The 27,193-nt window shown below is 40.2% G+C and overlaps 1 protein-coding gene across 4 annotated transcripts in view; it reads right to left on the reverse strand.

Moving 5' to 3' along the window:
* The window catches only part of SLC12A1 (solute carrier family 12 member 1), an 88,045-nt gene that overhangs the window by 48,558 nt on the left and 12,294 nt on the right, over window positions 1–27,193 (reverse strand). For 2 of the 4 annotated variants that reach the window (XM_005211899.4, XM_015473209.3), the window contains exons 5-16: window positions 22,755–22,850; window positions 22,138–22,233; window positions 20,385–20,524; window positions 19,235–19,345; window positions 16,791–16,902; window positions 14,705–14,832; window positions 9,546–9,630; window positions 6,242–6,393; window positions 4,990–5,097; window positions 4,574–4,697; window positions 2,473–2,574; window positions 176–331 (exon numbers count right to left, since the gene is read on the reverse strand). In XM_005211899.4, coding sequence (XP_005211956.2) covers window positions 176–331; window positions 2,473–2,574; window positions 4,574–4,697; window positions 4,990–5,097; window positions 6,242–6,393; window positions 9,546–9,630; window positions 14,705–14,832; window positions 16,791–16,902; window positions 19,235–19,345; window positions 20,385–20,524; window positions 22,138–22,233; window positions 22,755–22,850 — 1,410 coding nt within the window. The remainder of the gene's footprint in view (window positions 1–175; window positions 332–2,472; window positions 2,575–4,573; window positions 4,698–4,989; window positions 5,098–6,241; window positions 6,394–9,545; window positions 9,631–14,704; window positions 14,833–16,790; window positions 16,903–19,234; window positions 19,346–20,384; window positions 20,525–22,137; window positions 22,234–22,754; window positions 22,851–27,193) is intronic. The other 2 variants (XM_005211900.4, XM_002690936.6) reach the window with 2 other exon arrangements.

The following is a 27,193-nucleotide window of genomic DNA, read 5'->3' on the forward strand; positions in this document are numbered from 1 at the left end:
ACAATAGGTGTTCAACAAGGGTAACTATTGTATTATCATATTACATTATATTATTAATATCTGCCATACACATGGCCCACCTAAACACAGGAGGTGCCACATAAACATGTGTTGAGTGAATGGATAGTTAGAGAGTGCTTAGGAGACCCTCTCTGTACAGTCCTTCTTATCCTACCTGGCTTCTTGTAAGTCACGTATATATAGAGGAAGAACTCAATGACGTAGGTGATGACAGCTGCCCACCAGTTGATGACAAACATGACCGCACAGCACAAAACGGCTCCAAAGAGAGACACCCACATGTTGTAAATACCATATGCAGGTCTCCATCCTGAAATTAAAAAAAAAATCTATGTGCACAAGAAAAATTTCCGCACTATACCATCATACCACTGTGTAGTTTTAGACTATAGGTAACATGGTTTTTTTTTCCCCTAGCATAAAAAATTAGAACTTTTAGGTCAAGTTCCTAACTCTGTTATTAGTTTTCTGTGTCTTGGTCCCTGGCTTATGAAGATGTAATCACACCAAAAAGTAATGCTGTGAAATGTAGGAAATATGTCACTTGTGGTTCCTCTACACTTCCTACATGCCAGGATTTCTTCCCAAACAACGAAACCCTAAGCATCTGGTATCCATGTCATCAAGAATTGAAAGGAGGCAGGAGAGATGGAAAGAGTGGGGAACAGCAGGGCAGGGGGACACCTTAGTGGCTCAAGAAAGAGGAGGTTAAGATAACGGGCTTTTTCCTGCGGAGAAGGCAGAGCAGCCATCAAATATCATCCGCTACTTCATGCTAGCTCTTCTTTTACCCTAAGAGGATCATGCTTGCCCTTTCAGAAATAATAATCTATGGCAAAAGAGGGAAACATTTTTCTGCAATGGCTTTTTAAACCTGATACACTAATATATCATACATTTTGCAATGAAAATATACAGTGAGAAATATTTTCATACATGCATGGGGGGTTACTGTGTTCTATTAGTTCCCTGAATTGAAAGAAGCTGGGAGACAGTACAATCAGGGTAAAGAAGCTGACTTGAAGGGCACATTTGGTCTGTGGGTAAAGAATCCGCCTGCCAGTGGAGAAGACGCGGGAGATGCAGGTTTGATCCCTGAGTCGAGAAGATCCCCTGGAGAAGGAAATGGCAACTCACTCCAGTATTCTTGCCTGGGAAATCTCAAGGACAGAGAAGCCTTGCGGGCTATGGTTCATGGGATTGCAAAGAGTTGAACACTACTGAGTGTCCACACTCACACACAAAGTATATTTTTAAATTTGGAGTTGCCAAAATACAACAGAGCTTTCTTTCTTCAGAAGCAATTTCCAAAATGGCCACAAGATGGAAATCACACTACAAGAACATCACTGGAAATGCATTTATTTTTCTCTGTCTGTGTGTGGGTGTTTGTGTGTCAGAGAGAGAAAGAGAGAGGAGAAAGAGAGGGAAGGAGAAAGAGAGAGTCATCTTTTGGGTTTGGTATCCATGTTATCTCTGTGCTTTTCTAGGCTTCCCCTTTTCCCGCTTCCTCTTTCCTCATTCCTTTCCATTCTTACCCCTGCCAACTTCTATTACTTCACTGTGTTTTTAAAAAAGGAACACAACATGGCATGGAAGCACACATTTCTGGGATCTGTCATCTTCACTGACTAGAACCTCCTGTTCTCTGCTTAAAACAAGGCAACAAAACAGAAACAAAAATTCTTCTGTAATCTTCTGGAGCCTAGTGGCCTTGAGTAGATGAAGGCTCCCCTTCCATCTGTATTTTGGCAGGAGGTTTTCCTAAGGAGGTTTGAGTTCCTGGCATACCCTAAAACGTGAAGATGTGTTTATATCCTTAACAAAAGTCCTGGTAGTGAAGAATTTTCTACTCTCTTCTGATGGAAAGGCGAAAAAATTCGAATGGCCAGTGGAAGCAGAGAAGAGGTGAGAGGTGACAAAGATAGGGGGAGGCTCTTTGGTGTGAAATTTCGCACCACTTTAAACAACAGTCTGAGGGGTGCAGGGGTGTCACCAGCTTCAGTGTGAATCGGCACTGACTGCACTCAGCAGGTAATTATGGGAACTACTCATCCTTCTCTTCTGCACCGTGGGCAGAAAACAAATTGACAGTAAGAAAGTTTCAAATATATACATTCATTCCACTTCTGTGGTCACTTTCACCCTGGAAATAAACAGTGGTGTTTTTCTACTGCTGCAATAAATGTGGTTTCTCTTGCAATGAATAATTTATTGCCGCAGGAGAAAATTGACTTTACGGTTGGTCAAAAAGGCCGTTGCTCAAATGATTCTTTTTCTATTTCAGAAGTCGCCCCCCAACTCACCAAAAGAAAGTGAATTACACTGCCCACTAGGATATAAGGAAACATATAAACAGAGATTCAGTGGTTTTCACTGACTTATTTCATCTTGTTGAGACGAACGAAGTGGTTTGCTTTGGTTTATTTTAGTTTTGAAAAGTCAACTTACCTGGAGATTTGGCATAAGAGGCATGAAAGCAGGAGAAATTAATAAGTGCATATGAGGCCAGGAAAAAATTGGAGATGATGGGAGCGATGGTGTTCAGTTCCGCTGTGAAGGAAGCAGAATTGAGTATGTACATATGAGTGATGAGACCAGGGGCTGAACAGCTGTTACAGTCTGGAAGTTTGACTTTATTTGGAAATTGAAACCATAGCTAGCATCTGTCAAAGTTTAAGAAGGTTGTGATTTTTCTTTGGGTCTGCACTCATTTGAAATGTATTTTCAGCCAAAGTTTCTGTAAAGTAAGAAACAAGAAAACTCACCAATAAAATAGACAATCAAGATCTCTACCCACAGAAAATTCAAGTGGAAGTGGATAGAAAGTTTGGAAACCAGATGACAAAATTCCCTGTAGCTATTGCAGAGGTACCAAATCCAGGGCTCTTTATCTGCTTTGTATACCATCAAAGGGTTTCTTAAGTGCTTCAGTATTAAAGAATCCGCCTGCCAATGCAGGAGATGTGGGTTTGATCCCTGGGTCAGGAAGATCCATTGGAGAAGAAAATGGCAACCCACACCGGTATTCTTGCCTGGGAAATCGCATGGACAGAGGAGCCTGGTGGGCTACAGTCCATGGGGTTGAAAAGAGTTGGATACGACTTAGTGACTGAGCATGCATAGAATCAAAATGTTCTACAGGGTGACAGGTTAGTTAAATACCTGTACATCAGAACCATCTAACAGGATATATCTCTGCATATACCCAGCTTGCTCTCTCTGACTTTCAGAATTTTTGTTAGTCATTCCTACTTGTCTATATCTCTAGAGAGTTTTACCTCTGAAGGTTTGCTGAAAAAAAGTTTTACCTCACTAGGTAAATATCCAGTATGGTTAAATCCTAGCTGGGATGTTTACTCTATGATATAAAAAATAATTTAGAGATGTTCTCATTTATCTGAAGATCAGACAGCTATCACCTTCAGTGAAGAAGATGCAGGTGGAAGCTGGGTGTGACTGTAGAACATGGATGCCAGCAAGAATGTAGGCAAAAATAGCTGTCGCAAAGCTGGCACCATGAAGCTAAGCTACTGGGTTCTGAAAGAGTGACATTTAAGACTATTATTTAATGTATACGATTTTTAAAATCTGGGGCTATTTGATCACTTAACTGAAGTCTAGGACAATAATTGAAGTCTTAAAGTTTAAATTATAATTGAAACATATATACACATAATTACTTTTTCATTTTTAAAAAATCTAACAAACATAGATTTAAAAAAAAATTAACCAAAAAGTGATTATGTGTAGACATGGAGAGTCATATGTTCCCCTCTTCAACCTTGTGGAAATCTTATGAGGATGTGTGAATTATAGTCACTTCCTGAGTTTATGGGATGAGGAGAAGCCCTCGTTGTTCAGCACTACTGCTGAATCTGACTCTGCCTGTCTATGCATAGTTACTGTCATCCTTGCCATCTGCTCACCTGCAATGGTGGTACCTTAAGGAGGAGTAAGGAATGTGCAGGCTAACTTTGAGGTGTGTGTCTCTTTGAGATTATGTAGCTGTTTCTATATTGCTTAGGGAGAAAGAGCCAAGGTAAGTGGTTCTCAAATATTAGTGGTCTATGAATTTTGGGAACTTGTAAAAATTAGGATTCTTTATCACCAGAGATTCTAGCTATGGGATTGGGTGTGACCAATCCACAATTTTCCAGATCCACAGGTGACCACATTTTGTGGTCAGCAGACCACATTTTGAGAATAGACATTTCAGCTCTCCTGCTGGTGGCCAGAAGATGTAAGGACAGGTGGCAGCTGGAGGCAATGTGGGATTAGACAGTATCAGGCAGGTCAGAGGAAGGAGTCAGTTGCATTTGGTTGGATGGATTTCCAACATTCAGATTCAAAGAAGAGATTAAAGTCTGAAGCCCACCTCAAGTCCTCCAAGGCCCTCCACACACAAGGATTTCTCATTTCCTTCTTAGATTGCAATATTCCCAAATGCAGTATTAGACATACAACAGATACTTTCTCAAGGTCACAGGAAAACCCTATGAGTAATCGGAAGAATTTGTTGGCTTTCAGTAAGAATAAGAAAACTACAAACCAATAAGAATGAACGCCATGGCTATAACAAAAGTGAGAAAGTATCCTCTAAGGGGCTCATTGTTCTTCCCATATCCCTTTGCAAAGAACTGCAGAGCTTTGTAGATGTTGTCCTTGCACAGAGCCTAATGGAAAAGAGGAGAAATTCGTCATTTATATCTATGCAGACTCATTTTCCCTGGGCTATTCAAACAAGAAGATTTGGGGAAAAGACAAAGTGATACACAATATGAACACAAGTTAACACTGCAGTTTATCATTCTTTATATTATTTGAATCGATCTCGACTATGTGGCAGACATAGCGTCGGAGCCAGATGCAAACATTAAACTGTTTCAGAAAATGATGGAAAATGATCACCGGTGAGAGCAGATATCTCAGGGGGAGGGAAAGCACGTGCTCTTATGCCTATGTCACCTGGAACACTTTGGGCGCGCTGACGAGGGAGGCCAGGGCCGAGGAGAGTGTTGCAGAAAAGATCCCAGCAGTGATGAGGGGGCCAAACCCTGACACCATGCTCATGACCTTGAGGAGAGAGGTTCAAGTAAGGAGACTCATCCAACAGAGTTAAAACAAAAATTTGAGCCAAATTTTAATGCAAATGCTTCCCTTTCCACTTTCTGGGGTTTCGAATCTCTTTCGTAAGCTAATTGCTTCTAATCAGATGTTTTCCCCCCTGCTTCATTCTGAGTTCTTAATAGTTGTTTTTTTCAAAATGGAAATGCCTTTGTTGTTGCTGTTTTTGGATAAAAGGAACAAATGCTCACCACAATATGTCCAGAAGATACTGGAAAGAATAAACAAGGAAATTATTTCAAGAATTTTTATATTTTTCCCCTCTGTCCTTTCTGGGCATCTGTTTCTTGGTCAACGGGAAATTCTATCCAGCAGAAAGTGGTATTTTAATAAAGTCTGGGGAGGGACTCAGCTGTTTACCAATCTTTTTAAAAGGCATTAGCCTTTCTTGTTCTTCCTGCACATAGAAGCTTTTCAAATCTTTGCTTTTCCTGTGCTCATTAAACATAAGTTTAGGTCTGAGACATGATGAGATTCTATCAATTTAAGTCATGTTTGTAATAATGACTTCAGCTGAGTTAATTTCTCTTTGTTGGTTATTAAAATAGATGAATGAAGCCTTCACAACAAATTTGCTTCTCCTTCTGCTCCCCAATCATTCAGGCAAATTAATATGTTTTAAGTTCCATAGTCTCGCCAACTTCCCTGGTTCCTTTCCCCCTCACTCTTTTTCCCCTTCTGCCACTCACAATTCCCCCCTTGGCCTTGTCCTCCACACACTCCAGGACCATCACAGAGGCTTTTCCTGAGTGAAGCCCAGGCATGAAATGTGTTCCAAGTGCTAACTAATCGAAGTCTCTCCATCTGCCCACCAGGAAATCTTACACGATTGATTGGAAGATGCATAATGGCGGGCAGTAATCTTTCCCTGGGTGATGCAATTCATACAACTGCCTGTTCTCTCACCACCACAGTGAGTGTAACCACATAATGAATGCCTATAGGAATCCCTTTCCTCCCATACAAATTATTCCTTGCTGAATTAGAATCAGTCGATAACCAATCTGTTGGAGAGTCAGAAGTTTCATTACACATGATGTTCTAAAAAATGGAAGCAATAGCAGTAAACGTTATTAATTTTTGAAGTTCAAACCTGGAAATTGTTCATCAGCCCATACTGACATGGTTCATGTCGACATCTTGAGAAGTCGTAGCCTAACCCACAGGCTGCTGAACCATTGCAGTTCATCCCAGAAATGATGGTGTCATTCACGCTCCCAGTGGCATCTCGGACCACACAAGCCCCTGGGAAAACAACAAGGTCTGTCATTTCTTTACTTGAAGGGTTCAGATATCCCCCAAAGACTCAAGCAGAAAAGAATCTTCCTGCAATGCAGGAGACTCAGGAGATGTGGGTTTGACCCTGGGTTGGGAAGATCTGCTGGAGGAGGAAATGGCAACCCACTCCAGTACTGTTGCCTGGAAAATTCCATGGTCAGAGGAACCTGGTGGGCTAACAGTCCATAGGGTCACAAAGGGTCAGACACGACTGAGCATGCACACACGTTTTTCTTCTGAAAACATACTTAGTTTAATTTGACCTATCCTGTCTTCATGGTCAATATTTCCTCTGATGTGACACCTGAAAGTTCCCATCCTCTGAGGCCTGGGAGCAGCCCCTATCTCTAAGGTGTCCTTGGGTGGTTAAAGTCCTAGCTTTCTGCCTGCCTCTGTAAGACGCTTGGGATTGAGACTTCTTTCCTTTTGGAAGTACACATAGCAGTGCTTTCTTTGCACGTAATATTTATTCAATTCAGATTTCCAGGTTAATGCTACTGATTGGGAGCTTTTCAGATAGAAGGATTTATTTCCTCATCTGTGAGAGAACCAAGGGATGACATTATTGAATACTAGTAATTAAGAGAGCTGAGCTCTTATTTTCAACTAATGGTATTCTTTGTATAATTTCTTAAACCATTATAATTTTACTTTTTATAAAATTTCAATGGTTTAAATGATACAGAAACTATTTGGGGATAAAATGTTAAGATTTCCTAGGTAATGTGTGCATGCATGCTAAGTCCCTTCAGTCATGTCTGACTCTGTACGACCCCATGGACTGTAGCCCACCAGGCTCCTCTGTCCGTGGCATTCTCCAGAATTCTCCAAGAATACGGAGTGGGTTGCTGTATCCTCCTCCAGGGGATCTTCCTGACCCAGGGATCCAGTCTGTTCTTATCTCTCCTTTACCACTAGAGCCACATGGGAAGCCCTTCCCAGGTACTATTCATGGTCAAACTGCTATATCAAGTATTTATCTCAGTGTATTATTTTTGTACCTTTGAGTTAATTTCTGTTATTTTCTATAACAAACATCCTATGAACATCTTTGTGCATACAATTTTTCTTCTGTAATTCGAAGTATTTCTTTAGGAGAGATTCCTCAAAATGGAGTTGTGTGCATTTTAAAGATTCTTGACATATATATTTTAATTACTGATTTTTCTTCTGAATTTTACTAACTGTATTCTCTGCCATTATGTATTTGACAGGATTATTGAGATATGAATATAGCTGTGAAATATATATATAAATTTTTCTGAACTACTTTAAGGGTAAATACTTTACAAACTAAATGCCAATCAATGAAACTGTTCATTTTGCTTTTCAGTCTCCAGCCAGATGAGTTCTCATTCCTTGCTAGTTATTTTAAGAGACATTCCAGTAATAGATATTAATGGGAACTCTCAATTATAGAGTTCATACTCTTTGAATTTATACCCTTTGAATCAAGGAAAGACTTAAAACTTACTGAATCCTTTAGTTGAAAGAGTCATTTAAAATGATCAGTGCAGGAACCCTTTCTATATAGCCCTGAGAAGTGGCCTACCAACCTCTACTTAGATACTTGAAATTGCGAGTGTTGGTTGGTTACTAAGCAAAACTATCCAGTCCAGATTTTACCTCTTTGCACTGTTCATTTATGCTGAGCTGACTTTTAAAAATCTTGTGGTTTCACTTCTGCATAATCAAACTCCCCAAATTCCCATGAAGCCATGAGCTATTATTTGCACTAATGACAGGCCAGGGACCTCATGAATATCCTTTTCTTATCCTGAGAAAAATATAGAAGCACATGTTTTTCTACCCATCAGAAACCAATAAATGAGAAGAATCTCTGAAGTCAGGCCTATACCTTTATTTATCCCTTCCTTTTTACTTTGTAGGAGAAAGAAAAACCATTTGTGAAATTTAGGTAATTTCAATGTCATTTAAAAAGTATTGATTTCCTAAAGCATTGGAATAATATCCCTTGATTTGTAACTAAACTTGGCAATGTCACAATAGAGTTAACAACATTATCCAATTTCTGGAAATAAGAGGCAGTGAGAGAAGAAAGAATCTAAGTTAATTGTTTTGCTTTTTTTTCCCCAAAGAATCCAACTCAGAACATATGTACTATCTCAATTTCCTTTCTAGTAAGCAGAGGACAACCAGAATGTCCCCTTTTAAATGGCCAGATGGGATTCCACAGTGGTCCAGCCTGGGGCTGTATTCATAGGTGTGCACAGAAAAATTTTCTTCTCTGAATGTTTCACATTCCTTCCTCTCCAGTAATGGCACAAGCCGGAGGTGACCCCCAACCAGGAGGAGGTGTGGCTGCAGGCAGCAGGTGGAACAAAAGTCAGTTTAAGAACAGCAGGCAAATTCACATATTTTCTGCTCACTGAGCAATGTGGGGGCTGGCCGCCCACACTGCTGGCAGCTGGGTCTCGTTCTGATTGCCTGCCAGTTGGTGACGGTGACATTTCCACATTAGGGACAGCAGTGCAAGGAGGAGTCACAGTCATTCATTCTATATCTTTCATACTTTTCTAAGGGTTTTGTCATGGTTGTTTTTTTGTTTGTCTTGTTCTGTTTTGGATTCGTATTCTGTCCCTCACCTGCCTCCTAAAGGCAGGGGAGGAGGTTGCTAGAAGTGGTGGCTTCCCTGGCAGTGGAATTATTACCTACAGCAGCAAAAAATTCGCTTTTGTGTTCAGGTAGAATGAAAGTGAAAGTAAAGTTGCTCAGTCGTGTCTGACTCTTTGCAACCGCATGGACTGTAGCCTACCAGGCTCCTCTATCCATGGGATTTTTCAGGCAAGAATACTGGAGTGGGTTGCCGTTTCCTACTCCAAGAGATCTTCCTGACCCAGGGATTGAACCCAGGTTTCCTGCATTGTAGGCAGACGCTTTACCATCTGAGCCACCAAGGAAGTACCAGAGACACCTGTGGTTACACCTTAATTGCATTCAAACTCCTAGAGGACCCAACAAGGGAATTAAAATTGTTGTCTATTAAAAAATTTTCAACTTACGTTCCATGGAAAGCCATGAAACATAAAACTTGACATGAAAAGCAACTGGATCCCTTGTAATTCTGGCATTCTGACACCAGAGACAACATAACTTACCCACGCAAATGGCGACTCCTAAGTAGGCGACAGTGGTGATGAAGATGGCCAGCATGGTTCCTTTGGGGATGGCATCTTGGGGATCCTTTGAAAAAATAATGTAGAGGAACAAGGAGATAGAGTGGAATAAGAAACAGATATCACTTGGAGTTAGTTCTGTATTTTCAAAATTTTAGGCTACCCTTCCTGGGGCAAGTTGTAAAGAGAAAAAAATCAAGCAAATGGCAGAGCTGAGCTCCAGTTCTTTTTGGACAAAGACAAGGTGTTTAGAGTGAATAAAGAAATCTGTGGAACTTTGTGCTGAACAGAAGAGAACTGTAACTGACCAGGAGGAAGTTTTTACAGAAAAGTAGGCTAGTTAGTTCACTCACTAATACCTCTTTCTGTCCCTCCCCTTAATCTCCTGTGAATTTCATGCAGATGTATGGACCATAGAGTACTGAGGGGGTGGGGTAACATATCAATGTAACATATCTGGTCATTGGCAATATATCTCTGTGTGTATTTGTTTTGTACTAAGCTTGCTGCTGCTGTACTAAGCTTAGCTTTAAAAGATCACTTTTGACTGAGCAAAAAGGATGATCTGCTACATTCGCCAATCCCTCAAACTCCTCATTTGAAATCTAGTTCAGGAATAACTGCAATGAGAGATATTTAATTTCCATAGGCAAGCATAAAGAAAGAGGCAAATTTAAGCTTATACCAGAAAATGGGCTTTTCTTTTGCCCATAAATGTATATAAATTCACTGAGCTGAGCTCACATCATATATAATATACCATTTTATATCCTATTTTGGGGGTTGAATCGTATCATAATCAATTTCCAAGCAGCATAACTTCTCTATAATAGAGTTCAACTTAACAGGGATTATTAAGTAGAGATTTCAATGTATTCATTACCTATAAGACAGTGCTGGCATAGAGTAGAAGTCAGTAAATACTGAACTGAGGAAAGCACCATCCCAGTAGGCATCAGTTCCCTCTCCAGAGGACATGAGACTCATCGATACAAGTGAGCAATCAATGCAGTCAAAGTCTGAGTTCTGTGTTTCATTAACTTAAATCTGCTGATCAAATCCATCAGAAAAATCAACTCATGACGAATGCAGACTCAACCTGACAGCTGGAAATGTTAATTAAACCAAGTAAATCTGTCCCCACAGGGAAGTAAGCCAGCCCTGTGGAGCCATTCTGTAGTCATTCATTTCTTCCCACTCTTGTAGGAATATCTGTGCACAGGATTTGTCTGATATATACAACCTCTTCATTTAAAGCTACTGTCTCCAAAAGAGAATGTGTGCACTGAGTAGCACACAGAGGGAAAAAGAGGGCAACCATGGCTGAAATGAACCTCACTCAATATCCATTCATAGTATGTTTCAAATTTTCTTTCAGTGATGAAGGATTTCTTGAGCTCTCAGTGAAAATTGAAAAATTTATGTAAGTGGGAAGAAAGGAAATATATAAAAGGAAAAGAGGTATGAAGATGAACAGAAGTGTTATACCTAAAACACAAAGATCCCCTGGAGGAGAGCATGGCAACCCACTCCAGCATCCTTGCCTGGAGAATCCCATGGACAGAGATACTGGTGGGCTACAATCCATAGGGTCACAAAGAGTGGGACACGACTGAAGTGACTTAGCAAGCATCTACCCCACTCTACACATAAGACAAAATTTCCATGTAGCTGTAGACGTGCTACAAGCTCAAATTTTCCTTATTTAGGAGTTACTTGAGGGTCAAACTTGATGTGATATAAGTCGGGATGCCAATATCTTAATGTCTGGTCACATACTCACACTGCCTGTTCTGGCTACTTTTCCTCTAGTCAGGACGAGACTTAGATTCTTAGATTTCATTCCAAATGTTTATTTCCATCCTTCAAGCAGTAGCACAAAATCTCACCTTCCTTCACCTTTTTACATTAAATATCATATTTTTTCCCCCTTGGGACACAGTACAAGCAGTCTTACCAGGTTGCTGCTGGTTGCGTGTCAACCATATCCTAATCTTTCATCTCTGAAACTGCATCTTAACTCTCCTGATTAGATCTGTGTACCTTGAAAATCTTCTCCCACACACATATTTACAGACCATCAATAGTGTGTTAACAAGTAGAAGGTTCAGGATGGGAACCTTGTATAGCATCCCCTTGTGCCAGTTCTAATTAGCTGTCCCTATCAGCCTGAAGACCCTTGGAATCTTGAGAAGGATTCTGAGGTTGTGAGCAGAGGTGGTGTCTTGCATATCCCCACAATGTGCAAATAACATGTTTACTAACTTGAACTGAATTTATTATGCTCTAGTTTCACTCTCAGAAACAATTATTATCTATAAGTCCAGAACTTTGGTTGCCACATCCCAGCATGTGGTCATCTTTTAGTCCTTAACATGCTTGACCCCTCTGGCTTCTGATCATGTTAATTATCTCAATGCATCATCATCTCTTGATTTCCTTTCTTTTGGGTTCCACAGTCCCTTAGCTTTTTCTCTCTCTCTTTTTTTTAAATTTATTTTTAATTATAGGTTAATGTAGTTACCCACTAGACATCTCCCCTCTGATGTCCTTCTTCCATTTTAACCCCAATGGCTAAATCTGAGCTTCAACATGGAATCAATTCAGTAGGTTGCAACTAGCATGAAAACAATACAGTAGAATAGAACTGATGTGAAAACATCAGAGGACATCATTTGTAATAAAGTGTTGAACTGTTTAGAAGAAATTTTTATACGTAGGCACTTGGTTGTGATATATAGTATTTCCTTACAGTTCAGTTCAGTTTAGTCGCTCAGCCGTGTCCGACTCTTTGCGACCCCATGAATTGCAGCACGCCAGGCCTCCCTGTCCATCACCAACTCCCGGAGTTCACTCAGACTCACGTCCATCGAGTCAGTGATGCCATCCAGCCATCTCATCCTCTGTCGTCGACCCCTTCTCCTCCTGCCCCCAATCCCTCCCAGCATCACAGTCTTTTCCAGTGAGTCAACTCTTCACATGAGGTGGCCAAAATACTGGAGTTTCAGCTTTAGCATCATTCCTTCCAAAGAAATCCCAGGGCTGATCTCCTTTAGAATGGACTGGTTGGATCTCCTTACAGTCCAAGGGACTCTCAACAGTCTTCTCCAACACCACAGTTCAAAAGCATCAATTCTTCAGTGCTCAGCTTTCTTCACAGTCCAACTCTCACATCCATACATGACCACAGGAAAAACAATAGCCTTGACTAGATGGACCTTTGTTGGCAAAGTAATGTCTCTGCTTTTGAATATGCTATCTAGGTTGGTCATAACTTTTCTTCCAAGGAGTAAGCATCTTTTAACTTCATGGCTGCAGTCACCATCTGCAGTGATTTTGGAGCCCAAAAAAATAAAGTCTGACACTGTTTCCACTGTTTGCCCATCTATTTGCCATGAAGTGATGTAGATCATAGTAAAAAAAAAGAAAGAAAGAAAGAAAAAGCATCCTTTCCAGTTCCTTTCCTAACTCTAACAAAAGCTGACCTGTTTGATCCATTTTTCCTGCCATGGTCTTATCCAAACTGCATGCTTGAGAAGGATCAAGCAAGCTCTTCTTCACATCTTTGATGCCTGGTATAAGTAACAAGTGTTGGCTGAGTTGAACTGACTGCTAATCAACAAATAATAAGAACTTAGGTGAAAGAAAGCACAATAGTCTTTGTGTTCTTACAGTTTACCAAAATTTAAATCTGTGACCTCTGATATTTTTCCAAATCTAAGAAACCAGAAGCTCAACATCCAGTTAAATTTTGTTAAGCAGCACTACTTACTTACTTCATTATGAAGTTACTTAATTTTTCTGAGCCTCAGCATACTCATTTTTATGTTCCATCTCTGCTGAAGAATTTATCATGGCATTGTAGTCCTTAATATAACAAATGTGAATGCCTTTGTTCATTGACTCAATAAATATTTATGGGAGCTTTGCTAGCTCCAAGGACACAGCACTGAACAAAACCAAAGGCAAAGTCCCCACTTTTATGGAGTTATATTATAGGGTGAACATCTCTCATTCAGGCCCCTTCAACAGCCTTTCTCCTAACTTTGTAAGGATGCTCAGCCTATCAGGGCTTCTCCACTTGAATCATGAGAGACTCCTTCCTGTTCCCACAATTTTCCCTTGCCTGTCTGTCCTTTTGTCTTCTCTGCCTGGAATACCCTTACCTTTCCTGATTGTTGTCAGTAACCAGCTTTTGCTTTTACTTACTGCTTAAAAGTTTCTTCATTGCAAATATTGTTCCTAATGTAATTATTTCTTCTTTATTTTTATTTCATAATCTACTTGGACAATGCATTCAGTTTCATATATATATATGTACATATATCTCCCCTGATAACTTGCAAATATTTCTAGTCTTCCAAAGTTGATTGCAAATTTGTTGTGGTAAAACCTGTGTTTTCTATTTTTTTTCATGTGTGGTAGAGATTATTTATTGTCCTTTAATATCCATTCTCACCTTCCTCATTTTAGTACTGTTGCTGTTGTTGCTGAATCACTAAATTGTGTCTGACTCTTTTGTGAGGAGCTTGCCAGGCTCCTCTGTCCATGGGATTCTCCAGGCAAGAATACTGGAGTGGGTTGCCATTGCCTTCTCCAAGGGATCTTCCCAACCCAGGGATCAAACCTGTGTCTCCTGCATTGCAGGTGGATTCTTTACCACTGAGCCACCAGGGAAGCCCATCTTTTAATATTAGAACTCCCTAAAATAATACTGCTGCTGCTGCTGCTATGTCACGTCAGTCGTGTCCAACTCTGTGTGACCCCACAGACGGCAGCCCAATAGGCTCCTCTGTCCCTGGGATTCTCCAGGCAAGAATATCTGGGCACATGGCTGTCCAACTAGACATTACATTTCCCAGTCTTCCTTGCAAGGAAGGAAGGTAAAGTCACAGAGGGGGCCTCTCCAGTGGCTCAGCTTACTGAATAAGACGTTTGGAAGAACTATCAGGAATAGGAAAATTTGGCAGTAAAATTTGTCATTAAGAGAGAGAACTTTTTAAGTAACTAGGAAACCTTGAAGAAATCTTACAGCTTTGAAATCTATAGAGAAACACGGTCACTGTTGATGTCTGTAGCTCCCTGTCCTACCCAACTGCACCACTGCTTCTTAGAATTACAAAGCAGAGGAAATAACATACCTCCAAATCTCCCGAGATATTGGCACCAGCAAGGATCCCAGTTGCTGCTGGGAAAAAAATGGCAAAGACAGAGAAGAAGCCTTCACCTTTTGTGAAGCTTGGCCCAAAATTTTCTGCAAATATTGATGCTGCAACACAAATAATGAGAAAATTATTATGTAGACTTTCTTCACTGGCCGGAAATAAAGTTACCTTTGGCTTCTGTAGCCCTAAATGCAAATGTGTTCCTATAATCTAAATGGAATGAGCTTGAAGATATTGGTATAATCTTGATGAACCTCATGTTAATATTTGCCAGGTATCAAAATACATGTCACAAGGTTTTAAATCTCTAGAATATACTCTGGAAAGTCAATAATTTTCATGAAAACGGAGATCCATGTTGTCTGATTTCTTTCGATCTAGAAGACTAAAAAAGAAGGAAACAAAATTTTCTCATGATTGAACTGGCATACTCACAAATATACTGCATTATATTGCCCTACACACATACAACTACATTCTCACATGTATATATACCTTAGTCAGCATATTGCTTTACTACACCTTTTTTTTTTTTAATTGTAGAACCTTGTGGATGAAGCCACCTTACAGTTTTGATACTAATGTTCTAACCTTCCTGACCTTTGTCACTAGAGACTGGATCTTAGATCCTTATATCAAATTCTCATGTATAAGAATTCTCATATACAGTGAGGAGCTTTGGTCATAAAATAAAAATACACCACAGGTTGTCACCAAGTTATTTAAATGAAATGGAAACAATCTAGAAAAAAAGAAAAACACAAGGGAAAACAAAGAAAGAAAAGGAAGGAAGAAAAATGTAAACAGAAGAATCTAGGGAAGCGCAAAAATAAGAAAAAAATTGAAAACATCAAAAAATTTATGGCAGGAGCTGGAGAAAGGGAAAAGAAGCACAAGGAAAAGGATATGCATATCAAGCAAGACAATCTTTACAAAGAAAAAGAATCGGGAAGAAAGAAGTGATGTGATATAAGAAGGGAACAAAAAGTGACAACCAGGTAAATATTGACGGGAAATATAAAAAACCTCAGCCGTGGATTCTTGAGTATGCTAGGGTGGAAAGCTAGGAAAGAGGGGATAGGCGGACTAGAATAGAAGAGAGAAGTAAATGTTTATGCCTTGATCACAGCTGCTATGTTAATAGTTCCTACAGTCTTTTCTGTTTGAAAACCTGACAGTGATGCTCAACTAGATAATGTCATAAGAAAGCACGGTACAAAAATGACTAGCAGGATGAAAAAATGTCTGTGTTTGATTTTGGTGCTCCCAGTGGTTGGGCACATTGTCTGAGCTGTGTTTCCTTTTTTGCACAGACACCCCTACGGTTCGACAGAGACAACGTGTGCAAAACTTTAAGGTCTTTTTTTTGTTTGTTTCAGATAAGGCTTTATTGGGGCCCCAGCTGCAGCAGAGGGGAGCCAGAACAAATAACAGGTTCTCTTGTTGCCTGGCTCCCTGAGCAGGGGTAAGCTTGTTTCTTTTATGGAGTGAGGGTAGGGAGTGTGTCCAGAGGTTGGACCAGAGGGCTGGGCTTAGGTGTTTTGCCCACCTCTGAGGTAATATTGTGTGCAGGGGGCATGTGCTTTTGCTTTTAATCCCCTACTTTTGCTCTAGACTTTTCAAAAGTGGCAGATGATTTTTTTGGTCTCTTTGTATCTTTTGTCTATAATTTTGCCCCAACTGCGCATGTACACGGTTATTTTTAGTCCAAAAATATATAGTTTCTTTATATTTTGCTGCTTAAGGAGAGGTTTATTTTTTAGGTTCCAGCACTTTAAGGTTTTCAAAGCATTTTAACATCTGCTATCTTACTTGCTTTTCAACATCGCTTTAGGAAGTTGCTATTATCATTCCCACCTTGGCAGGAAAATCTGAGACAAACAGTGTTAGGTGACCTGTCTAGCTGGCAAGCAGCAAGGTTGAGACTCACTCTGGCTCTCCTGACTAAAACCTGAGAATATTCCCTGGGCCTCCAGTGGCCAGGGCAGGGGTTATGGGGATGGTGATGGGGGCGGGCAAAGAAGAAGCTTTTATTGCAAAGCAAGCTATTTGACACACATACCTTGGTAATTAAAGAAACCTCTGGCCCTTTTCTCATTGTTGGATGGAATGACAGTTCCAATGAAGAAGTTTGCAATAGCAATGAGAAGAATGATCAGAAGAATCACTTGAGCCTGGAATGACAAAGTAACAGGAGGTCAAATTAGATTTATTCAATGACCTTTTTACATAGTTATAAAAGTTGTAAATGTCCACTGAATAAAGACCCTATCTAATAATTCCGGTTAAGATTCTACTATCCAGTGTAGGTAATAAAGGTGTTCTTATAAAATGGCATCTTAATAAGCCTTATTTGGCCTAAGAATAGATGTTACATTTTCAACGGGTGCTTGGCTTCTGAGGTAGTGCAGTGGTAAAGAATCCACCCGCCAATGAAGGAAACATAAGAGATGTGGGTTCAGTCCTTGGGTTGGGAAGATCCCCTGCAGGAGGAACTGGCAACCCACTCCAGTATTCTTAACTGGAAAATCCCATGGACCAAGGAGCCTGGTGGGTTATAGTTCATGGGGTCGCAAAAGAGTCAGACACGTCAGCAACTAAACACGCATGCATGCATGTGCTTGGGCACCTGAAGGTGATATTTCAAGAGCATTCTAAGTATTAAGCGGGTAACTTAGTGCAGCGTCCCTAGGAATGTAAATGGAGCCAAAAGATATAACACTGACAGAGTTGTCTTCTTTCCTCGGCAGAGCTCCTATGGATTCTTCCCCTTCCTGGGACTAACTGCAGGAGTATGAGAACACAGAATGAGGCACAGAATTCCCAGGATGCCTAGTGCACTTGAGGTCGAGCGATCATACCCGTGTGTGCTCAGCACAAGCTGTCTCCAAGGCTGACCAGCCAAATCATCTGTTCTTTAGTCCCTCTGACATTTCAAGGTGTTTACTGGCTTGGCTCTTTCCCTCAGCTGGACATGCACTTCTCCCTACATTTTGCAAACCTATGTCTTCACAGAGGCTTTCTTGCCCACTGAATCTAAACAGTAACAGCTAATGTTTAGTGAGGGCTTACAGTACAACAGATGCAGTTTTAACTTTACCAATATCCTTTCAGGTAAATAATAACCGCCCACAACTGTATGAAGTAGGTAATACTGTTATCATCATTTTAAGGATAAAAAATACTGAGGGATAGAGAGGTTAAGTAATTTACCAGAGGTCGTATAGACATAAACCAGGTTCAAATCCACTCTAACTACAGAGCTAGAGCTCTAAATTCTACCTTCTACTGTCATGAAACTACATTGCCTCCCTCAGGGAATAGTCTAACGTATGTTCCCCCTGCTATATTCTATCTCAGTGCCCTGTTTATTTCCTTTATAGCACTTCACAGTTTACCATTCTATATTTACTTTTTTATTACTCATCTCCCCGTAGACCATATGCTCAGCTATGGCAAGGATTGTGCCTGTGTGGGTCACACTGAATATCCAGTGCCTAGCAGAATACCCAGCACATGATAAGCACTTCATCAGTTTTTGTTTAATGTGTGAATGCATAGCCCACAAATAAACACCATGTAAGAATGTTTCCTATTGCATTATGTAAAATGGGAGGTTTTGGCTCTCTTTCCATTTCTGGTGACCACTTGAGGTCTAGTTACTGCACCTAGGAACATAAGAACCTAGGAGTTTCGATTGTACTAGTCACTGTAGTGAGTTACAAAGCAAGCAAAAGACATTCTCCCCACCATTCAGAAATTTACTAACTGGTATACTAATCACTGAGTGACTTCCTTGTTGGCTCAGATGGTGAAGAATCTTCCTGCCAATGCAGAGACACGTGTTCTATCCATGGGTCGGGAAGATCCCCTGGAGAAGGAAATGGCTATCCACTCCAGTATTCTTGCCTCGAGAATCGTGGACAGAGGAGCCTGGCAGGCTACAGTCCACAGGGTCACAAAGAGTCAGACATGACTTAGTGGCTAGACGACAACATACCAATCATTAAATCCAGATATTCTCTAGTTCCAGGGCCTCTGGTACCCTTAGATTTGCTGCTAGAGTACGGGATTTCAGAAGGGAATGACAGTTTCTGCCTCTGTTATCTTCTCCCAACACACTTGTCATATCTTGTGGATGTCAGCGTTCACAGTCAGCTAGGAAGGGGATACCAGGGAAATGAGGAAAAGACACAGGCCTCCAGTATGTACTATTGCTATGACCACAAGGGGTCTGTGCATGAAGATGGCAGCAATCTTGTTGGCTATGTCACTGTGACTACAGAACAAAGGACAAAATATAGGCCTGATCACATGAGCTATGTCTTACTACTGCCTGAACTTTGTGCTTTGAGGACTTGTTGTTCCACTGAGCACTGACCAGGCTCCTTTTACCATAGAAAGTAATAATAGCAATTCCTTTTGAATATGGAGTTCCTTCTATTCCTGCAGTTTGTTCAGGAAGCTGACTAGCAGTTGTTGGTAATATCATTTTGAGAAACTAACCTTTGCTTCCCATTCCATTCCAGCTACTGAAATTCCTAAAAGAATCACCACTGTGATGGAGCCTATGATCCGGATGTCATTGGTTGGATCCACCATCATCGAATCAGTCTCCTGGAACAACAACAAAAAATCCCCCCTAAATAGTTAGAAGTTTTTTTTTTTTTTGGTCTGTATGTGTTATTGCAGCATTTAACAGTAAAAAGAGATACTATGCCCTGCTGTCTGGGGATAATAGAAAAATGAAGTGCTCATAAATTTGAGAAGATAAAACATCTAGCATTACTTTTTCCTGTAATAATAAGCCTTTGATAGCCAAGGTTAGGAGTTAAAACTTTTAGAGATCCATTCTAGGCACAGCTTTTGAAACTATTGTAGCACTAAGTAAAATTATGGGTATGTACACTTATCACATTTTGTTTCAGGAGAACAACCAGTTATTTTTGTGTGTCAAGGGGAATCCTAGAGAGATGAAAATGAGTGGTCTCCAATGTGAATATCAAAAAATAAGTGCTACTCAATTAAAGAACAAACTATGAACTATACAATCCACTCATTTATTCATCTGATTTTCAAATAGAAGTACTATTACCTATTGAATTCAGTATCCACTATCACTCCCACAGAAGGAGGACTGGAAGCTAGCTCATATACTAGTTAATTAATGTGCTCACATACATACCATCCAGATGGAGCACCTGTGCTAAAAAATGCCCAGTTTCCTACAGTGAGTCCTAATGTTTGAACTTTCTTTCCCTTTGGACATCTGTAACCATAATAGTAATATTGATGCTGACAATAATGCTCATTGTTTATCTTTTCTTTCATGTTTTACCCTGTATTTCATGTCGATTATTTCAGTTGATCTGTACCACATTTATATGAAAGACATAGGACAATATTATTAACCCATATTATGGATTTGAAAAGCAAGGTCCAGATGAACAAAAGGGCTGGTCCAAAATCTGTCAGCTGGTAAGTGTGAGAGCCAGGACTCTAAGAAGTTCTGATGCCAACTATATTCAGCTTCCACATTCTGCACAATAAATCTGTTTCCTCTCATCTTGCCATAATGATATCCTCTGGTGCCCTGGAAAAGCAAATTAAACTGAATTATCTTGCTTAGATGAAGAGAACAAAAGCTTTTAATTACCTTAAGAAGATCTACCACAGTCTCAGCAAATCCCACCACATACATAGCAACAGCCACTGCATTGGCAAAAGCAAAGATCAAGCCTATAGATCCACCGAACTCAGGCCCTAAGCTTCTGGAAATAAGATAGTAGGCCCCACCTGAAACAAGAAATGAACATGTTTTATACTGACGAACTGCTAAAGGATTTAGTTGATATGACCAAATAATTTTGACTGTCTGAGAGCATTTAAAATACTAACTATTCTAATTTTTTATTTTAATAAAAATATTACAAATCCTAGTAATTTTAGAAATCTTGTGTCAACTTAATGAATAACTTAGCCCTTCTTTGAATTCTGTGTATAATCTACAATAGAACTATCTTGACTAAATAAAATCTATCCAAACCCATAGTACACAAATGCTACAAATAAGGATACAGCAAAATTTTCTTTCAAATTCTTTGTCTTTTGAAAATATAAAATTATTTGTCTCTAACTTCATTGGAGAGTTCAGATTAATAATTTCATATCTGAAATTTCCAGAAACGGGCAGGCACAGGCAGAAAATGAAGTAGGTAAAGTTTATCAGTGTCATTCAAGCTTCATTTCTGGTATAATTTTTGGTGTATATTTATTACATCAAAATTGATAACTATATAGTGCTATGTATTATCCACTTTATACATCAGACTTAGTTTTGACGATTTTAGCTCAAGAAAGCATGGTTGTCCCCAAATACCCATATGTGAATGGGGTTGGCAAGTGGGAAGTAACATGCAGAGAACTTAGGATGATTGCTTCTCTCTTGGACTTTGAAAAGGAAGTTCTACACATGGCTGTGTCCTTCTGGGTATGAGAAAGACTGAGCCAGAATGGCTAATCACCTTGAGAGTTCTGAAAGAAAGTTCTGAGTTCTGAAAGCAAAAATAAATAGTTGTTGAAAGGCCTAGGTGACTGGATGTTATCACAGACCGTGTGAGTTCATGACTTCCTGTCCTGAACTATTGGTAAAAGAATGACACTGAACACACAGAGAGTCAAAACTCTCTCTCACTGACACCTTTTCACTGTTTCCTCCCTAGTAACTCCTTTGGGTGAAGGGGCAACACCTTCTCTAAAAATGTAAATTTTTATTTGGGTTGGGCAAATCCTCATTATTTCCATTGTCCTGATTACATTAAGTACATTAGCAGCCAATTACTAGACTTGGTCGAGGAAGAAAGGAAATTTGAAGAACAATGACAAACTTTACTCACTCATTCCCAGCCCAGGCCCATATGTTCCTGGATGATTTGAAAGTAACCCTTTGTTTTTTTTTCTTTTTGAGAATCTTCTGAAGCCTGTTGGCCATTGGCAGCATAGCGTTGGGGTGAACTCTGAGGGCTCACTGAATGTCAGGCGTGTCAGCTGGGATGCTCAAGAAGACCCCTTCTAAGAGGGCCTGGGGAAGAGCCAGCGGGCCTCATCCAAGGCACAAAGAAACCATTTATTTCACTTTAACACATGCTTTCTTTCTAGACACCTGGTCATTCTCTGCTTTATAAACATGATCAATCACAGGAAGTCGGCCCAAAAAATCTTTTCTGGAGATCTCTTAACTTTAGGTGAAAAGAATCAGGCCTTGCTATTTAAATTTTGGATTATTTTGTTTTGTTTGAATCCTTTGGGAACTAATTATCAACGTACAAATTTTACTTCCAACATTAAAACAACCCTAGACATCACTACATAATCAAAGCTTATAGTCACAAGTGCATGGATTGGCTTACCTCCTCTTACCACTCCATTTGTGCAAATAGCGGACATAGAAATACCTGTAAGTGTTGTCACTACCACACTCAGGCCGATGATGATGACTCCAAGACCTGAAAAATCCCCCAAGAAAGGTGTTTGGCTCCAGGACTTCAAGAAGTCACCAGTAAGTACTTCAGGAGGCAGCAGTTTGAACCTTGTCAAGGAATGATCTGTCTCCCCATGAAAAACCTGAAATGTTCTAAAAGATCCCATTGCATCCAGGTATAGGAAGGTCTAGAAGGTACCTGAAATGTACTAAACTTTAAAACCGAAGCTGTGTTGAGGAATCGGTTTTCAAGAAACACCAGCTGGAGTTGTGCAGTAGCCTGAAAAGTAAAGCATTTACCCAAGGAGTTTGTGCATATGGACTCCATGACCTGCAATGTGCCAGAGAGGACCGTTAGACAATAGACCATAGCTGACCAGAGTAGAGGGGGGCTATATGGACAGTACCTTATGTTTTCTTCTGGGTCCAACTTCAAGAACATCAAGCTACTTTCTTGTTCCCACCAAAAAGAAGTAAAGTATAATAAAAAGTTTTTGCCTACCAGTAGCAAGCGTTGAGAATATTTAGATATCTTAGAAATTTTACCTCCACGAACAAACCCGTTAGTTGCTATTGCAGAAGTTGACAACCCAGTAATAGAAGTGACCATGGTGGAAAGAAGAATTATGAGAACTCCAAGACCTGTTAGCAATGAAAGACAGAAGATATCACATTTTACTCTTCTTCCTTGGATTCCCTATTGCTGCAAACTATACTGCTTTGAATTTCAGTTTTCACATCCAAGCCTTTGGGCCCCAGTGGAGTTCCTTCTCGCTAAAGAGAAACTGGTTTGCCTGGTATAAAGATCAAGTCAGAGAACTGCTCATTATGATGAAGGATGGTCTCCAAAAGTAAACAATCTAAACTGCGGCCCTGGAAAGAAAAAGTTGACTTATGCTGGTGTCCTGGGAGAGAAGTTACCCTGGCTGTGAAAAGAGAAAACATAACATTTGACCTTCTCTTTTGCTTGAGAGGAACCTGAATGAGAAAGCTGGGGTTTTGACAAAGGTTAAATCCTTCTCCATTTTTCTTGCATCTCTCTTGCCTGGCAGGGTAAAAAAAGGAAAAAAATGGAACCAACTTGGATTACCTTTGAAAACACTTCAGAAATGTCAGTGGTGAACTCTTTGAGCCTGTGTTGCCTTTACCTTACAAATGATCTTGCAGGTCACAAGTTTAATTACCTCCTCTGACATATCCATTTGTAGCAATAGCAGAGGTGGATAAACCAGTGATACCAGTCACTGTCACGGCTAAGCCGATGATAATCACACCAAGACCTCAGTTGAGAAAGGAAAAACAAAGGCAATTAAATGGTGGAATAACCCACTTAGATTGTTTACAAAAAAAGTCAGCAAGTCTAGAGTGAACACCAAAGGATCACATCTGAGTTTAACAAGTTGGTCTGGAAGCCACCACAGAGGAAACGCTCAGGTTTTAAGTTTTCTGCCCATGGTAGCACAGATCCAAGAAACACAAGTCCTAAGATGTGCAGTACAAAGTTGCACCTACCTAAGCAACTATGGCTGGTCAAAATTTAATGTGAACCTCACTATTTATGAAGTTCTAGATACTCAGAAACATAATAATTGGTCTGAACAATCCCAAGCTCTTAATATTATTAGTACAGGGTAAATGTTCAACTATCTTTTTATGTATATTTGATTGTGTAGGAGTGGAAAATCATATATATTAATAGTGTAGAAAATTGTTCATCTGGCAGATGAATAAAGTAGAAAGAATCAAATCAAACTGCATTTACTTATTGGCTATGTGAACTCTGATAAGTTACCTATTTTCTGAGCCAGAGATGGCAATGAAATTAGAAAGAACGTGTGTAAAGTGGCCATGTATGAAGAAAGCAGCGGCACGTGTAAAGGCAGAATGCATGTGTAAAATCGCATAGTGCATACAACACAGTACATAATCAAAGGTGCTGCTTTTTAATCATATCCACAGCAGTCATAGCAGTTACTGTTTATTAAAAGCCAAGTATATATCCAGCTGTGTTAGACAGTATGTGAAATGCAGTGAAAAATAAAAATGAAAAAAAGCTGCCCTCAAGGATCTTATGGTACAGAATCATTTACTGTGAGAGGGAGAAAATAGACCAGAATTCAGAGGAAGGCAAGGCTGTTCTCAGTTTCAGGGAATTCACAGCCAGGACACTGAAGGACAGCAGAATATGCTGTTGCCAAATTTGCCATGTTAGCATAAGGATTACTCTGAGCTAAAGACAACTGAAAAGAAGCAGATATCTCCCCTTATTTGCCTAAAGGCAGGACATAAATTTGTAAAGGTGTCTCCTTTTCCCTTTCTCCTGGGTATAGTTATCAGCTAGAGACTGGAGACAGCTGGAAATGGTACTAGAGGAATCTACATAGACTTTACTAACTGGGCCTTATCTTCCACTAGTTCTCCCCCATATTTGCCTTTCCACAATGTGCCACTCTAGACAGTCAGTCTTTCCCTTTGTCTTGTTATTTCTCTAAAAATGTGTTGTTCTTTTGCTCAGATGCTTGTATAAGACCAAATTCTAACCACCCCTTTGAGTTACTCATCACTGAGGATTCCCATTTATAGGCACAATGGATACACATGTTAATAAACTTCTGATTATTTTTCTCTTATTAATCCGTATGTTGTCAGTCTAATTTACAGGGCACTAGCCAATGAGCCTAAGATGAGTAGAGGGAAAATTGTAACTTCTTCCCCTTCATTGAAGGCTTCCCTCATAGCACAGTTGGTAAAGAATCCACCTGCAATGCAGGGGACCCTGGTTCAATTCCTGAGTTGGGAAGATCCCCTGGAGAAGGGATAGGCTACCCATTCCAGTATTCTTGGGCTTCCCTTGTGGCTCAGCTGGTAAAGAATCCGTCTGCTACGTGGGAGACCTGGGTTTGATCCCTGGGTTGGGAAGATCCCCTGGAGAAGGGAAAGGCTACCCACTCCAGTGTTCTGGCCTGGAGAATTCCATGGACTGTATAGTCCATGGGGTTGCAAAGAGTCAGACAGGACTGAGCCACTTTCACTTTCATCCCTCCATTACCTTTCTCAATGGACCAGTCCTGTAGAAACTATCAGTCATGTCCAACTCTTTTGCAGCATCATGGACTGTAGCCTGCCAGGCTCCTCTGACCATGGGATTTTCTAGGCAAGAATACGGGAGTGGGTTGCCATGCCCTCCTCCAGTGGATCTTCCTGACTCAGGGATTGAACCCGCTTCTTCTACATCATCCTGCATTGCAGGTGGATTCTTTACTGCTGAGCCAGGAGATCAACCTTAAATTCACGGAGAAATTATAGGCTCACAGGCACTGAAATCATGCTGGCTGCAGCCAGAATGTGCTTGCCTGCACCTGTTTGGTGTGTTCCCTGACATAAAGTGAATGCTTCGTAATTGTTGTTGGTAGGCTCTTTTGTTCCAAGGATGTAAGAGGGGCAGTCAGCTAAGGGGCTGTGATCTTTCTGGCCATGCCCTAGACATAGGGGACATGGAGGGAGGTTAAGAACAAAAATGGGAATGAAGTATTGGAAGCTGGCTCTTTTGACACCTTCAGTTATATACTGGTTCTAGCTGAAGTTTCTAGGCTCTTTTACAGTTTACAGTGCAGTAGGGAGAGGCTAAGTTGGGCATGAGATGCAAACTTAAGACTATTGGTTTGGCCCCTAGAGTTTATCTTAAATACTTGGTGTTGTAAGAAATGATTGCACTAAATTCTGTGTATCTTTTACAGGGATCCTGTGATGAGCATTGCTTCTATATCGCTGTGCAGTTTCAGGTCTGTGTGCCACTAAAGATGGTTTCCTTTTATTTTTTTGCTCATTAACTCTTGATGTTGTTTCATAGCAAATGTTTAGCTTACCCCAGCAACTGGACTGAATCATATAGCTTGCATTTCATGATATTAAAACTAGTCCGACTTTTAGTATTTTCCTACCTTTATATTCACTTTGCCTTTATTTCTGAACAATTCTTAATTTATCCTTTTGCATTGTGTATAATTCTGTAAACTACTTAGAATTAAACAGCAAGGGATTTGCATACATCTCACAATCAAATATAAAATCCCAGGGTAAAAGCAACTTAGAAAACATCAGGTTCATCCTCAAACTTGGGTCCTTGAACCACCTGCTTCAGGAAATGCCTGTGGTGCATATTTAAAATGCCCAGACTCACTGACTTTCCAAGTGAATCCCAGGACTCTGCAGTGTTGTAACTAACTTCCCAGGTAATTCTTATGCACCCTTCAGTCTGAAGATTATTGAGCTATCCTCAGCCTATCTCAATTTGCGTCTGCCTGTTAAGGAAGATTCTTAGGCTTTATCTTCAAAGAATTGATTGGGAAACAATTAATCCAGCTCCCTAATTTTTAGACGAAAAAGTGAAATACACAGAATATAAATGACTTGCTTCAGTCTCATCTGCTTTTCACACCCTTCTTCCTTACTCGATGGTTAAGTTTATTGGATACTACATGCCCCAGCCAAAGTGGTCAAGACAGAGAACAAGTAGATGGCATTATCAGCTCATTCTAGCGTATACTTTTGGGGACAAGGCAGCCAAAACTTATGGCCCCAGAATGGTTACCCAAGGACTATAGCTGCCATTACTCCTGGCTACAGCTTCATTCTGACTTTGTTTCCAGAGTCTGAGCTTGAAAGTGTATTCAGATTTCTTCCCCAAGCTCCTCTTAAAGCAAGAAGGGAGTACGGACTCGTTTGTTTTCTTTCCCAATAAAAAGAACACAAATGGGACCCAGACAGTGATTTAATCAACTCATTCAGTTTTAAGACCGTAGCAAAGTCAAGTAAAACTGAGTAAGGTTGATAGTTAAGTTTCTACTACTCACTAAAGTCTATTTTCTCAGAGTAAAGAAAAACCAAAAACCTCCATTTATGGAAAAACCCACTGGACATCCATTTAGGTAGAACTCTACTCTCTTCTGAAGTTAGACTTGACTACTTAAACAAAAGATCTTTAT

Source organism: Bos taurus, chromosome 10 (assembly GCF_002263795.3).
Source record: "Bos taurus isolate L1 Dominette 01449 registration number 42190680 breed Hereford chromosome 10, ARS-UCD2.0, whole genome shotgun sequence".
NCBI classification, from domain to species: Eukaryota; Metazoa; Chordata; class Mammalia; order Artiodactyla; family Bovidae; genus Bos; species Bos taurus.